The sequence below is a fragment of the Athene noctua genome, chromosome 18 (assembly GCF_965140245.1).
Source record: "Athene noctua chromosome 18, bAthNoc1.hap1.1, whole genome shotgun sequence".
Taxonomy (NCBI): Eukaryota; Metazoa; Chordata; class Aves; order Strigiformes; family Strigidae; genus Athene; species Athene noctua.
In genome coordinates, this window is record NC_134054.1 from 10,502,211 (window position 1) to 10,517,149 (window position 14,939).

Below are 14,939 nucleotides of genomic sequence, written 5' to 3' on the forward strand. Positions count from 1 at the left end.
AATTTCAGACAGTTCTTCATTTTTGAAGCAAAATTGTAAATGCCCTGAAAAGTCAATTCCAAAATATTGGGATTTGGGACACACAAGACAGGCTGACACCTTATTATCTTCAGGATCTGTGCCTTAACCCTCCATTTGGAAAATGGGGAAAACATGACCCTCTGATCCATATGATGAGAATTAAAGCAACATTATGCACAATAAAAAAAATCCAGAGGAACCAGAATACAGTATTTACAGTAAATAATAAATTACCTATAACCTATACGCCTCTCTGAAGAGGAGGCAAATGAACAATCAACAACTTTCCACATACTGAGCTAAGCACTCTTCATCCTATGCACAGAATAAAGCAGGGGCCTTGGGAAAACCAGTATGCAGTGGTATACTTAAAGACATTAATTCATATGCGAATGAGAACAAATTAGAAACGATTACTGGAATTGAGTAATTATTGCCCGAGTTGAGGCAGTCATTGTGACTGATCTACAGCAGCTGAAGAACAGCGCTGAGCTCTGGGTGAGAACTGCCCACCAGATGGCAACGCCACCCTGCGCCCAGCAGGGCCCAGCACGGGACCTCCCATACCTATTAAAAGCCAGTCGTTCCAATAGTTGAGTTTGTTCTTTTCTTTCAGTCTGCCTGAAAACTTTACATCCGTACTGGGGGTGATAACACACTCGCCATTGTCTTCAATTGTGACTCCTTCTGTTTTTGGACCCTCTAGTAAGGGTATGGCACTGCCACGGGGCTAGAAAGAGAGATTACTGTAACAATTAAGGAAGTACTGTGTCCCTATAATATTTAAATAGGCAACTAAATAAAAAACGAAGGTCAAAATCAGTGGGCAGGCAAAAATTACTGGCAGCAAAGTCACCATAAGTAAACACTGCCACTACGCCCTCAGCAACTGCTTCAACAACCTTGGACATTAGACCTTCTGCATTACATGTTGCCTGTTGCCCAGGAGATGAGATGACTCTCTTTTTTAGAAAAGTTAAACAGGATCTTTATTTCCTACCTTGACAGCCACAGTGTGAGCAAAACAAAACTATGATGCAGTTTCCTATCTATGGGGAGTTACTTTGGTGAACAAACCAGCAATTTTAACATTAACCACAATGCACCAGCAATACCACGTAACCACCTCTGGTCCACTCCTGCTCATCTTGTCTGGCACAATTCCTGATGAACTACAGTTACTTCTTTGCAGCATTTGAAATGAATCCTGAAATACGGTCATGCATTCTAAGGCTTACTGTTAATTGTTTCATGAAATATTTTATTTCCTATGTATTTTCTGATAGCAATCTGCAATTTAAAACCACCTCTCTGTAGATGTACAGCCTTCATTTTTTTTTTTTCTGTTTCAATCAGATTCCTTTGCCACTTTACTATGGCACAGTTGTCTTTTTTAATACATTTTTATGTATGTTTCCATTTCAACTCTATTTTTTAAACCCAGGACAGTAGTAATTCTGTAAAGGCACTTTTCAGCAGGTGTCAGTCAACTGTTGCAGCTTCCAACTTACCACAACAGTTACTCCTTCGTGCACCATCGATGGTGATGCATACAAACTCGTGGAGTATTTCCCTACGTATAGAGTTGGTCTGGAAAAAAAACAGTAAGTGTTAGAAAGTAGTAGAGAAATGGATGTTTCACCATCTTAGCTAAAACCTTGGCAACACAATCCTGCAGAACTAAAGCATGATTTTCTCACATCATCAATATTTCTATCTTGAAAAGCCTGGATCTGTAAAATTGTTTTAAGTACTGCTGTACTGTGAAGCTATTCTTTTTAATTCTGAAAGCATTATTAGTTGATTATTCAAATTGCAATTACTCATTTGACATAACGCGTGTCCTGTTTCTGCATTATTCAATAACTGGTATTTGCCAAAATGCCATGCATCTTTTTTATAATGTGAAAGGCTTCACATTATAAAAACAATTCCATTCCACATTATAAGAAACTCTTCAACACTGAATATATGATTAAAGTTATGAATATACATTTCCTAAGTTTATAATAGGTTTTTTGTCTCTGCCTTTAGACAGTAAAAGATCAAATATGGTATGAAGTAACAGCTGGAGAACTAGAGCTCATTTTATGTATTCTTTTCACCACCTTGAAACTTGTAGAACAATCCTTAACTGAATGCATACAAATAAGGTTTTAATGACAAAGCTCTGTCAGACAGTGAGAACAACAGGAATATTCATGCTCACGTCAGTTTGCTCTTGGTCTCCGTTTCCTTTGGGAAAGGATATTTCCACTTGGTAATGTGTCCAACCTCCCCAGACATGAACGTCAAGTATCGCAGAGTTTCTATCCCCACGTTAGTGTGCATAACTTTCCGTAATCCTTCACGTTGCCAGATGTAAAAAGCTACCACAGGAGAAGCGTAATTCTGAATCCACAGAACGTCCCCAGACTCACTGTCTACAGTCACCACCAGTCCATCTCCATTAGACACAAAGTGGGACATTTCTACAATATACAGATATAAAGGAGATTATCTGGATTGCTGCAGACATGCAACTTGAATAATACACGTTAACAGTTCTGCAATTGCTTTTCCTGAGTCTGCACAACAGTTTACGTTTGCTTCTTCTCCTGCCATTTTTCAGAGCTGTACCTTCTCAGATTCAATTTACCTGAAGCTACCTAGCAGGCTCCAGATAGTATGGCATGTAAAGGATAAAACTGGCAGCTGCCTATCAACTGCACAAAAATCAGACAGACAGCTTGAGCTATTCGTTATAGCAAAAAATCAGAATATTCTTGCCCGTACACAAAACCTACAGCCAATATGGGGGGGATGGGGGTGGGGGGGAAGCAGCAATTAAATTCTTACTGTATTTTATGTCTTCATCAGGTAGAGTAGCTGCATAATCAAAGTAGGTTGCATTCCATCGCAGCTCCTTCTTCTTGGTGTCATACATTGTGATTGTGTACTCTGTTAAAAAATACACAGTCTGTGAAGCAAAAAAACCTATGAGAGAATAGAATCAATCGCCTCAAATCTGAGACACTCTTCAAAGCACTTACCGTGCTCTGCATTTCATTTTCCCAACACTCCTAATAAACAAACATTTCATAGCTGTTAAAGATGATACACAATCCACTCACACACTGATCTACAGGAATCTCAGAACAAGCCCTGCAGACAGTTACTGCCCATGTTACCACCATTTTGTTTTTACTGCACAGCTTCTTCTTATGTACTTTGTTGTACTTACAAGTTTCTAAACCCTCCATTCTAAAATTCAGCATTCCATGTTCTGTAACTGAACTATCACACTTAAGGAACACGTCAATATAGGTTAAAGAACAAGTCTGTAACACTTACTTCTTTTTAATAGTCAATACCTATATGGTGTTGGTCTAGGTTTAACAGTTATTTAGAATACTGTGTTTGTCATTTTAATGGATATATTATATCTCCATTTTCTTTAAACAGTTTTTAGAAAAAAATGTATGGTACAGAGCAAACAGGTTCACAGCTGCTACTGGAATGCACTGTTAAATAGAATATATATGCCACTTAATCAACAAGAAGAACAATGGACCATGCCTACTGCCAAAGTTTAAAAACACTGCTGCTATAAAGAGTGACTAATTTTTCTGTGTCCAGTCTAAAATCAAAATTTACAGAAGTTTTTTTAAGAAATAAACTTGCAAATCTGTATTGATCACAAGGTCATTTGTTATGAGCCTAAACTTTAACAACAGCTTTTCTTCTAAAAGTTGCAGAAAATAAAGCATATGACCTGTTCTCCCAAGATACAGGAGGGATGTTGATGGGCAAAGACTTTCTGCAAATGAGGAGGTCAAGGTCTGCTGCTTCTCCCCAGTCATGAGGTCAATCACATACCAAATATCCTGCTTTTTACCTGAAATCATAATTTAAGCCACATTACCGTTCAGTTGGAAAAACTGCACTTCCATCAAGCTTTTCAGTCTTCGTTTTTCTTTAGTAGGCTCAAGAACTTGGCATGAATAAAGCATTTTTAATAAAACAATTTCTCATAGTCAGGCTTAGTTTCCAATCCGAAATATCGTCAAGAAAAACTAAATACAATATTTAGAACAGTAAGTACTATTGGCTGAATTATTTCTTCACACTGATAAAATCTAACAGAGTTCTGAGTGTAGAAGATCCTGTGAGCTAGCAGAAGAGGAGACTGAAGTGCTAATGTTGAAGGACAGCATGTGGAAAAGAATTACGAGGGTCTACACATTTCAAATTGGTTAAGGATTACAATCCTAACATCCCACCCAATGCTGTGTCCCGTGACCTTAAATATTTCTTTGACACTAACATATGTGTTCTGTTTAGAAGCTTCAAATAAACATTTTTCACTCCTTTACTAGAGAGACACAAAGTGGAGAACCAGAATTAGGTATTGGCCATTCAGGAGATTAAAAAAACAATACTAAATTCATCCTGATCCTTCACACATTTTACTGTTGTGATAAGTAATAACTGCCCTTCCTTCTCCCTTTCTCCTCCTAAATCCATCTCCAGTTAGAATAAGTCAGGACAGTGAGCCACAAATTTGTTATTATTTGTAGTGTAAGTGAACTGACTGTATCTCAGATAATGGAGGATGTCTAACCACGTTACAACAGGGTTTCTAATTATAATTGTCAGGCAGTCAATGACATTTATAAGTGTACGAAGATTTTAAGTAGAAGTCACATTTTTTTGAGAGATAACATCTCAAGAAACCAAAAAAGCCCATACAGGCTATTCGCTAGTGGTAGAAAATCTGTTTTCTCCTTCAGGAAAAGTACGTGGTTTTTAATCTTCAAAGAGTTCAAAAATTGAATTCTTTATTATTCAGATTTTCTGTCATCAGAAAGGTTCATGAAAAAACATACGTAATACTCAAAATAAAGTATATTTCCATGCAGTCTGTCTGGGAGTCTCTACATTTTCTAGTTGCTGAACATCCTACAATCTCAAAGAGATTAAATTTGAGCTCACCCATGTACAGGATCCCATCTGAACTGCGACAGGGAGATGCCTGCACCAGCTCTGGGATAGTAAATGGAAGTTTCTAGGGGAAAAAAAGACAACAATAAAAGCTTATTCACATTGGTGTGATAGTCTTCACATTTGTTCACAGAAAAGGGTGGTCAGAAAACTTCAGAAATCTCAGATATAGGTTTTATTGTTGTTTATTTGTATTACTGCAGTGCCTCAGAACTCAAAATTTCAGGTCAAGACCTTGCTCTGCAAACCCAGAACAGAGAGAAGTCTGTCTCAGTGAGTTTACAACAGGAGAAATGCAAATAGAATGGAAGAACTACTTGCAGCTGAGAGGTTTGGAGGCCAAGACTCTGTGGTTTTAAGGTCTACCATCATGACTTATAAACTGTTTGGGCTTCAACATACCATGGTTTAATTGTCTCACCTATAACGAGTATAAAATGGTTCTCCACAGGGCTGGACATTTATAAAGGCCAGACAATTTCATACAAATGAAACTGGTGAGAGGGTGAAGCATGAATCTCCAGCTGAAGAGTTCCTGAGATACTGCCAAGCCTGTACTGCACTGACAGAACGGGTGATGATCCTTGCTAAGTTTTAAGAGACTTTTACTGGGATGAGGTCACAAGAGTAACAGACAAGCTGCACCAACAATAAAGATCAGGGCTTTGCTATGTTTACTTAAATATGCTAAAGTTACTCCACTCTTCCTTAAAACTTTTATAATAGTGATTCTAAACAGAAATTAAATTACTTCAATTCAGAAGAGAGATTAACAGAATAAAGGAATAGATTCAAACAGATTGCTGCTTCCTGGATTCACCCAGGAAAAGAACCAAGAATCATTTTGCAAGTTATGATTTGGCTGCACTGGGGAGCAGGGGGAGTGGTGACTAAATGCTGAAATATTTAACAATATTAAAGTTCTTAAGAGAAATCATAGCAGCTGCCAGAGAAAAGAAACTTGTAGGAAGCTGAACATTTTATCTGAGTATCACCACAAAGCTTAAAAAGAAAAGTCCAACGTTAGCCCGTATCTGTGGGTTACATGGATTGGTGACTATTTTGAAAAGGTTCAGCATTTTTGTCTGCTTACTAAATCTTATAAAGACATCTTCTAAAGGTGTCAGCATAGAAGATGTATAGTCCTGCCTTTTGGCAGATGGTTTTAGAAAATTAAGTATTTGGGTGATAGTGATTTATCGGATTTGTATTATTCTGTGGACACCTTTCCCACCAAATCATACACATTATTCAGTATTTGGATAACAACACATAAATTTTATTTGTCATCATCACTGTTTTATCAAGTTACAGAAAAATAGTACAAATGGACAAAACATATCCTGTTTTTTGGCTAGTCTGATCAAGTTTCTCCAAGAAATTGGTACACTTCCATTAAACGGTACAAAAATCTGCAAAACTTTACAGTACTATCAAGAAAGCAGAGAGCTCCCTTAGGGACCTATCCTTCGTGTGAGTCTGATTAGGGCACCTCTCTAAAAATTATCAGAGGAGAGAATTTAAAAATATACTTACAGTCAAGCCTTCATTATTCTTGCCACCAAGTGTATACAAACTGCCATCATTTGGGTCTGGAAGAAACGCTGGCCTAGGATTTAAGCAGCAATTATAAATGATAAAAAATATACTGCGTTTCTCAGAGAAGAGGAAAGCAACTATGGTCAGTACTGGCTTTACAGAAAAGTTCACCTGACAAATTTTTTACTTTGTGTTATTCATTTTTTTAAGTTTAACTTATTAACTTTGAAAATGAATGCAAATAGTTTCAGAACTGACAGAACTAAGATTACTAACACATTTGAAAATTCAAAGATGCAAATGTGGCAGGCAATCACTTGGGTGAAAGCTTTTAAACAAGATTTATATGCTTTTAAAATGTCACAGAATTAAAACCAAACAAAACCAAAGAGCATAAGGAAGACAAAGAAAAAAGTTGTCAGAACTAAGTAAATTTGAGAGGTAAAGGCACCCCCCCCCCCCCCCAACTACTAAAAAACCCAACCCCAAACTCCAACATCAAAAACAAACCACAAAAAAGAAAGGAAGTTACCACTGACTTCAGAGATGTGAAGTTAAAGTCTGACATTTTCTAGTTAAATGTGAGATTGCAATGCTGGAGGAACTACTCTGAAGTTAACAGCTTGAGGGTTTCATTTGAAGATTCTGGTACGGGTGGTGGTTGAAGTTTCCTATGCTTCACTATTTTTAGTCTTTTATTCAAAGAGAGCAAGTACAAACCCCAGAGATCACTCCCTGGCTGTTTCTGACATTTTCAAAGCTGCTCAGTTAGGACTGTGGCACAGTTAGCACACTTATCTCCCAGCCTGAGCAAGGGCTCGAGAGAAGTCTGCAGGCAGGATGTTTCTTCTTAGAGCTACAAATAAGAGAATTGTATGTAGCTAATTATATCCTTTCGGTATCTGGTCTCTAAACCACCTATCTAAACTGACTTATGCAAGGTACACAACTTTTTTAGAACACAGATCGTTTTGGTTCAAATTAAACCAAATTTCAAGATTCGGTGAACGCTGAACAAGCAATAAATGAGATAAAGAGACTTACTCTTCCACATGTATTGGCACCTGGAGCACAGGATCTGCATAAACAGAAAAAGTCATTAATACTGGCAATTCAATTCCTTGAACTCACTAGATACAGGATTAAGTCAGGACTGCAACAACTTGCTCCTTTTTGAAAGGCTGATGCATGGAGTTTGACAGGGGCCATGCCAGCAGCCTCAGCTGTTTGGTTGTGAAACTAGGTTTGTAAAATGGGAAAGTACAAAGCACCTGAGAAGTTTTAAACTTTCTGAAGTTCTTTGCTCATTTTTGTCCACACTACTCCCCACCTACCCTGGAAGGAGACTCGGAGAGGACAGCAGCACTGTACTTTATCCTGAGTATTCTCATTTCTCACTTGGACACTGTTAGAGCTGCCTGTATACATGGTAATAAAAACTCCTGCATCCAGTATGTGTATGTGATCACTGGGCACTGGCTGCCCAGGAGGCAGCTGTCCATAACCTGCTTTCACTGTGCAGGCTTCAACAACCAATTTTACTTAAACCCAAGCTACCGCTAACGGGAGTCTGCGGACACCGTGAGAACAGGGATACGAAAGTACTGTCCTCGTTTTGTCTAAGATAGTTCCAGCTAATTTTTCTTCTTACTAGCTAGAATAGTGCTGTGTTTTGGATTCAGTAGGGGATTTGGTGTGAGAAGAATGTTGAGAATACACCAACATTTGTAGTTGTTGCTAAGAAATCAAGGACTTTGCAACTTCCCACGTCCCGCTAGCGTGCAGGGGGACAAGAAGCTGGGAAGGAGCACAGCCAGAGCAACGGACCCGAACTGCCAGTGGACTACCCCATCTCATACGTCATGCTCAGTACACAGACGAGGGCTGGCCAGGAAGCTTGCTCTCTCACTTCTGGGATTGCAGTTTCGGGATCTCCTCCGGGATCGCTAGCCGTGAATGGGCTGGCATCGGTCGGCGGGCTTTGGGCAACCGGGGCTAGTGGAAGGTGTCCCTGCCTGTGGCAGGGGGGTTGGAATTAAGATGATCTTTAAGACCCCTTCCAACTCAAACCATTCGATGATGCTATGATTATTATTCTTATTTTATTTCAATTATCAAACTGCTTTTATCTCAGCCTACGAGTCCCCTTACCTTTACCCCTCCAAGTCCCCCCATCCCCTGAGCAGGGGATGCTGACTGAGTGGCTGTGTGGTGTTTGGCTGCCAGCTGGGTTTAAGCCATGACGGTCCTTTTTTGGTGCCCAACACGGGGCTCAAGCCCACAGCCCTGAGACTAAAAGTCTCATGCTCTACTGACTGGGCTAGTATCTGGTATGTTTTAATCTGTATTTTATGAACTTTTGCTACTTTGTGTATCAGGCAGGTAAGCATCTGCTTTCTAGCCAACTCAACATTTAATTTAAGATGCAACACACAAACTGAAAGCCTACTGCTACACCTACTGAAACGAATGGAAAGACTGCCAATGACTTCAGAGCAAGTTTTCAGACTTCCAACATAAGTCAGAAAAATCTTAGTTTCACTTCCTACTCCAAGATAAAACCTCTGTGATCAGCATGTCACTGAAAAGAAAAACAGAAGTCTGCCAAGAGGTATACCCGAAACCTGTTTTTTTCACTGAAATAATCTTCCCACTAAAATTTATCAAAGAATCCACATTACATAAAAATCAAAGGTATCACATAAAAATCCAAAGGTTTGGAAACAATCTCACTGCAGTTGGTATTTTCAGTGATCAGAATCACAGTTTAGCTTGCATCAACAAAAAGAAATAATGAAATAAAACCTGACAATAGTAAATCTAAATCCTTATATATTAAAAGGTAAATTAATATAAGGTGATATGACCTCGAAATTATCTGAGGCCTCAAAAAAATCCTGAATCATGGGATTTTCAATCATGAGGCCAAAACCACAGAAGTTCCCAGATTTGTAAGACATACTCTACAATTTCCAAGGCAAACATGTGTGCCTACTTATGGGTACATTGGCAGAAAGTAGCTCAGAAGTCAGGAGGATGCAAGGTAGCTACACTTCCACAGGGGAAATCAAAGAATTACACCAGAATAAGCCTGAGTAAGAAGATGAAATATGACCAAGCAAACAAACACTGTTTTTTCACCTGTTTTGTCTCCACGCAAACGTCATGATGCAACAGGAAGGAAATAAGAACAAAAACAATGACGCTTTGAGAGCCTTTGATTGGGAAACTGGCAGAGACTCTGGACAGCTTGAGTGTACTGTGCTATTTGCTGAGCTAAGCAAGACAAGAACAAGAAATTCAGGGTTTGTTACATGGGTCTTGCAAAGTCTCTCCTGCTGTATATTGTATCCCATGAACTGCTGGGTTTGATGATAATGGCCTAGGAGGACATCCCTTCGTTTTATATAACAGATTAAAAAAACTTTAGAAACCCCTACCCAAACAGGTCGCTAGCCACAATGCAGCTGAAAACAGTAGTCACCAAAAGATGCACATAGAATATCAGAGGCAGAAAGAAAGTACAGTATTTTCATCGATTTATTTTTACAGCACTGAACACTCTCAGAGCAGCTTTGTTCAAAACATAACTACAGGTTTTTTTAATTCTTCCTATTTAAGCCTAAAAAGCAGTCCAGATAAATCCTCAAAGCTGTCAGGATAAACTACTCAAACGCATATTCAGCTTCTGCAAACAACCCCACTAAGTGGAGAGGGAGCAGTGCTCTGCTCAAGCACTGAATCGTACTACATCTAGCAAACTCACTGCTCAGTGAGGAGACTTGTCAACTTTTGTGCTTTACCTGTTTCCCTCATCACAGCTACTCACCCCTGCACTGGCATCTCCAGCTCGGGCAAGAACAATGTCAGAGTCTCCTTCCAAATCACAACAAATTCCCTCTAACGCTGGGACCCTGCAGACCTGTGCACTGGCTCTGGGAGGAAACCCACTAGTCCTGTTAACTCATACTTGGAGCCTCATACAAGGGGTAGCAAAAACACCGAGATCGTTTAGCTGGTATTCTTAAGAGTCACAGGCACTGACATGTAGTCACAGAAGACAGAGAGCATCTCTTGATGGTTACCACCATTACCACAGTTCACTGACGTAAGATGGGAATGCTGTGTAAGTGTAGAGGTCCACATTATATCATAAACTCGATTTAATTTATTGAGAACCCAAGTACACATCAAAATGCCCTACGAATAATCAGGATTCAAACAAAGGAGCAAAGTGATTCATCGTTACATATCTGCCTCTACAGGCCACGCTGCCTAGTCAGACCTTTAGTCCATTAACTATACCAAGCAATTATTTCTATCCCTTGTGTGAAAAAACTGCTTTCAGGGTATGTTGGGAAGGACCCTCCTGCTCCAAACTTACAGCTGATTATATGCCAATCATTTCTCAGTGTTAGCTTCAAATATTCCATGAGCTTCACAATATCTAATGCAACACATGATGACTAACAACATCATCTCTCCATTACTAAAAAAGCAAGCAAGAAAAAAGCATTACATGACCATTATATAAAGTGGTTCAGTTCTGGAGTTGGGAACTGCTAGGGTGAACTACTAAAAGCAAACAGACAGCAAGTTTATATACTCGTATCCATAAGTCTAGGTGAAATGATCTAAAAGAAGCAAGAGACATCAAATACCACAGGCTAAGTTTTTTTATAATCATGCATGCTTCATGGGAAGGGAAACTCACAGTTTTGTGAAAGAAACAGCATCATAAATCAGCAGAAAATGGCACCTGCCTCAGTTGAAGTAAGATTTAATGAAAACGCTACAAGCACTGCTGAGAGCAAAAGCCAAACAAACTTTGCAAATCTCTTGATGAACTGATTACACAGAGAGTGTCTTACGTGGTAAAGAATAAACTGTTGCCTGTGGTGATGATGACTATTGCTAGACAACAACGATCTTCACCAACAGTGCTTGAGCAACTTCGTCCTATCTACAAACCTCTCCCTCTCAAATGATCGTTAGTGATAACAAAGCTGCACAACTGGTTTTCGAAGTTATAACTGGCTGCATATACATTGTTTAAGTGTAGTAATCAAATTGTCTTTAAAATCACTTTCTAGTCAGCCTAGGCAAAGCATAGAAAATAGTTTCTTGTCCAAATTATCTTCAGAAACCTTTAAATTTAGTTTTGATAAAGGAACTGCTTATTCTCCGAATTAAGTGGAGGGGTGAAGTTGTTAGATGAAATTGCAGTGTAAAACTAGTACTATATGAATCGAGTTTCAAATTTTCTAACTGCACTCTTACTGACATAACACAAATTATGTCAGTAGAACAGGACAGAATGTGATTTCCTCAAACAGATTAGTATTTCAGGGTTTTTGCAAAGAATGCTCAGGAAAACCTGAACAATTACAGGAAATTTCAAAAGGCAGATTAGATTTTCTAGCAACTGATCCTGCTTTGTCCATGACATTTGCAGGAGATTCTGATTAGTGATGCTTTCCTATAGCTCCCTCTCTGCCCCCAAAATATAGTGAATAATAATAATACAGTATAGTATCTTTGGACTAATAACCTGTTTTCACTTCATTTTCTAACACTGGGAAATCTACTTTTACTGAAAAAAAAGTGCTCCACTCTGCTCCAACTATCTCAAAGGTCTAAGAAGTTTTGAATAACTTTGAATCACATAGCACCCTAATAGCAAAAGAACACACATAAATCTATATAAATGTATATATATGTGCAGTATTTACTTGCATTAAGCTTTCACCCCAAAGCTTATATTTCTGAAAGCCATTGGAAACATGCCACTTTCAACAATTTTATCAACAAAGGTATCCTACACGTTAACAAATGATGCCAGAAAACCCATGAATGTCTCTTCAACTTGTATAGTGCATTGTTCTGAAGCACTCTTGTATGTCAGAAGACATGAATGAAAACCTTATGACAAGTTCCAAGCTGTTCAGTGCGTGCTGTAGGGAAGGATCATGCTCATGAGAAAGTCCTTAAACTTTTCTTTATTATCATGGCTTCAATATCAAGAACAACAGTGCTTCATCAGAAGTGAAAAAAATCCTGCTTTTACTTATTTTCTCAGTAACCAAAATTTGATTTACTAACAATGATAAAAAAAGAGGTAGATGGAACAGATTAAGATGTTATTACAAAGCAGCAGGAAATTTTTTTAGTACTTACCCACACATGAACCAAAACACTGATTATTCTGAAGGCTTCCTGCTACATTTAAGTGTACATGAAATGCTAGAAAGCATTTAGTAACAGTATCTGATTCAATTCAACACATGAGGCTATTCACAATGAGTGAACACAAACTAATGGAGGAGTTTATTTTCTGAAGTAAAAGGAATTCTCTTTTCACTACTAGCATCATCCACCTGGAGAGATGGGCTGTGGAGAGCCATTTCTCTACATTTTTAGCTACTCAGGTGATGTAAATGTTCTCATTTTCTTAACAGTGTCATGATCCTGAACTAAGGTTGTAGCTCTGTGAAGATAACTTTGAAGACAATGAACTCTTCACATTCACTTTCATGTGGTTTGGGACATACTCCAGCTTTATTTCAAAGTTTGTTTTGAAATAAGAACTCACTCTCAGATAAAAAGAGAATCTTGACTTTAACTTATTGTCGTCAGGTCTTGCAATAGTTTTCATATGCTTGAATACAGACTAGTAAAGGAATGAGTCATCTTAGAGCTAAAGTCACCTTTTGCTCCACAATGGGTCAAACAGAAAAAGTTCTTGCAAAAGTCAGAGAGGAGGCCTCCTCTTCAACAGCTCAGCACTCAAGTGTTAACATGCTGAGACTGTAATCACGTAATCCTGCTTTCAAAATTTCCCTGAACTGCAGTTCCCTGTAATTGGGTAAGTCATTCTAATAGGCCCAATCTGTTCCAATACCAACAACAGCGATGATAACCACTGAACAAAGCAGTAACTATTCTGTATCAGAACAAAAACTTTACAGAGAAAATGTAATAAAACTGTGATAAAAATACATCTGCCTCTCCCTTAAGCTTCCATTCCCTGTAGCAGAGGAAAAGCCAACTTCTTGCAACATCCTACATAAAGTTTTTGGTATGATATCGTCCAAAAGCTTTCCGCTTTCTAGACTAGGAAAACAAAGATGTCAAAACAACTATAGGGTATGGTGGGGGGTGAGTTAGGAAGCAGGACACCACCCTGTAAATATCTCCAGTGCTGGAGGGAAGATCGAGTTTTCTATAGATATATCCATGGGTTTCCAATTTGTTTTTCCTTCAGCCTTCACTAAAGCAGAGTATGTTAACGATTCCTACATTAAAATCCTACAATTCAACACACAGTAGCTTTAGCTTTCTGATCTAGTAATGCACACCTGTGTGTAAATAAGCACATGCTATTAGTAAAATATATATAGCCACTGATACTCTTCATTAGTAAAAAATATATAGCCACTGATACTCTTCATTAAATTAATTCAGCAAAGCACAGTAATGCTGTGGGTATCAGTATATAATAATCAGTATTCAGTATATAATACAGGGGTATCAGTAGGCTAGAAATGCCATCAAAAAGACTGCTGATACCTCTCCTTGTCATTGTGGGACTTCAAAAATGTTATCCTGCAAGAATTGAAAAGCTTTCATTTTTACAAGGTAATAAAGAGATTTGTAAAATAACTGTGTCAAGAAAAAGAGAATTTAAAGGACATTGATTCTAGGTTATAAAGATTTATTTTAGAACTCTAAGAGTTTATCCACAAGTACAGCAGTTATTAGAAACATGTTAACATAATGACTGGCCAGGAAATTAGTGAATTATTGGACTCAGTTAACTGCTTCCCTGAAGTTAACATTTTGACCTCACAGCAGGTAGCTGTCCCAATACAGTTTTGGTTGCATGATGGCCAGAAAATATTTGTGCCTGTATCATTTGTTTGTGAGTGGGCAGAACTATATCACATGTTTCAGATTATTCTGAAATAATTCTAACCCGTATTTTGCATACATATATGGAAAAAAGCCATATATACAATTTTAAAAACTGTAACCATAATGCTAAATATAATGTATTGGGTCTTTTTCCATATTTCACAAATACATGATAAGATAAAATTGGCCCTTTGACCAAAAACCACATCTTTTTTAATGCACAAGATAGAATTGCACATTTTCATCACTGTAATGTGCCCTTACCAATGACTGAAAAGAAGAAGTGGGAGATTCTGAAACAGCAAATGAGTAAGTCGCTGCCCCACTGGAATGAGCTGGAAAAAACGGTTTCCTGACCTGAGGCCTCACCGTAAGATTTGGGCTAACGGGCCAATTTAAAATCGTGTCATCCTCCCCTGCCGTTGCAATTACAGCAAATGAGGTTAGAGATACCAACAAACTATCCTCTGGAATTTGCTGAA

General features: G+C 38.3%; 1 protein-coding gene across 2 annotated transcripts in view; it reads right to left on the reverse strand.

The window, feature by feature from the left end:
• ERN1 (endoplasmic reticulum to nucleus signaling 1) overlaps positions 1-14,939 on the reverse strand; it is a 38,979-nt gene that overhangs the window by 9,078 nt on the left and 14,962 nt on the right. For both annotated transcript variants that reach the window (XM_074921912.1, XM_074921911.1), the window contains exons 3-10: positions 7,588-7,621; positions 6,541-6,613; positions 4,996-5,068; positions 3,776-3,898; positions 2,860-2,961; positions 2,231-2,492; positions 1,533-1,611; positions 589-751 (exon numbers count right to left, since the gene is read on the reverse strand). In XM_074921912.1, the coding sequence (XP_074778013.1) occupies positions 589-751; positions 1,533-1,611; positions 2,231-2,492; positions 2,860-2,961; positions 3,776-3,898; positions 4,996-5,068; positions 6,541-6,613; positions 7,588-7,621 (909 nt within the window). The remainder of the gene's footprint in view (positions 1-588; positions 752-1,532; positions 1,612-2,230; positions 2,493-2,859; positions 2,962-3,775; positions 3,899-4,995; positions 5,069-6,540; positions 6,614-7,587; positions 7,622-14,939) is intronic.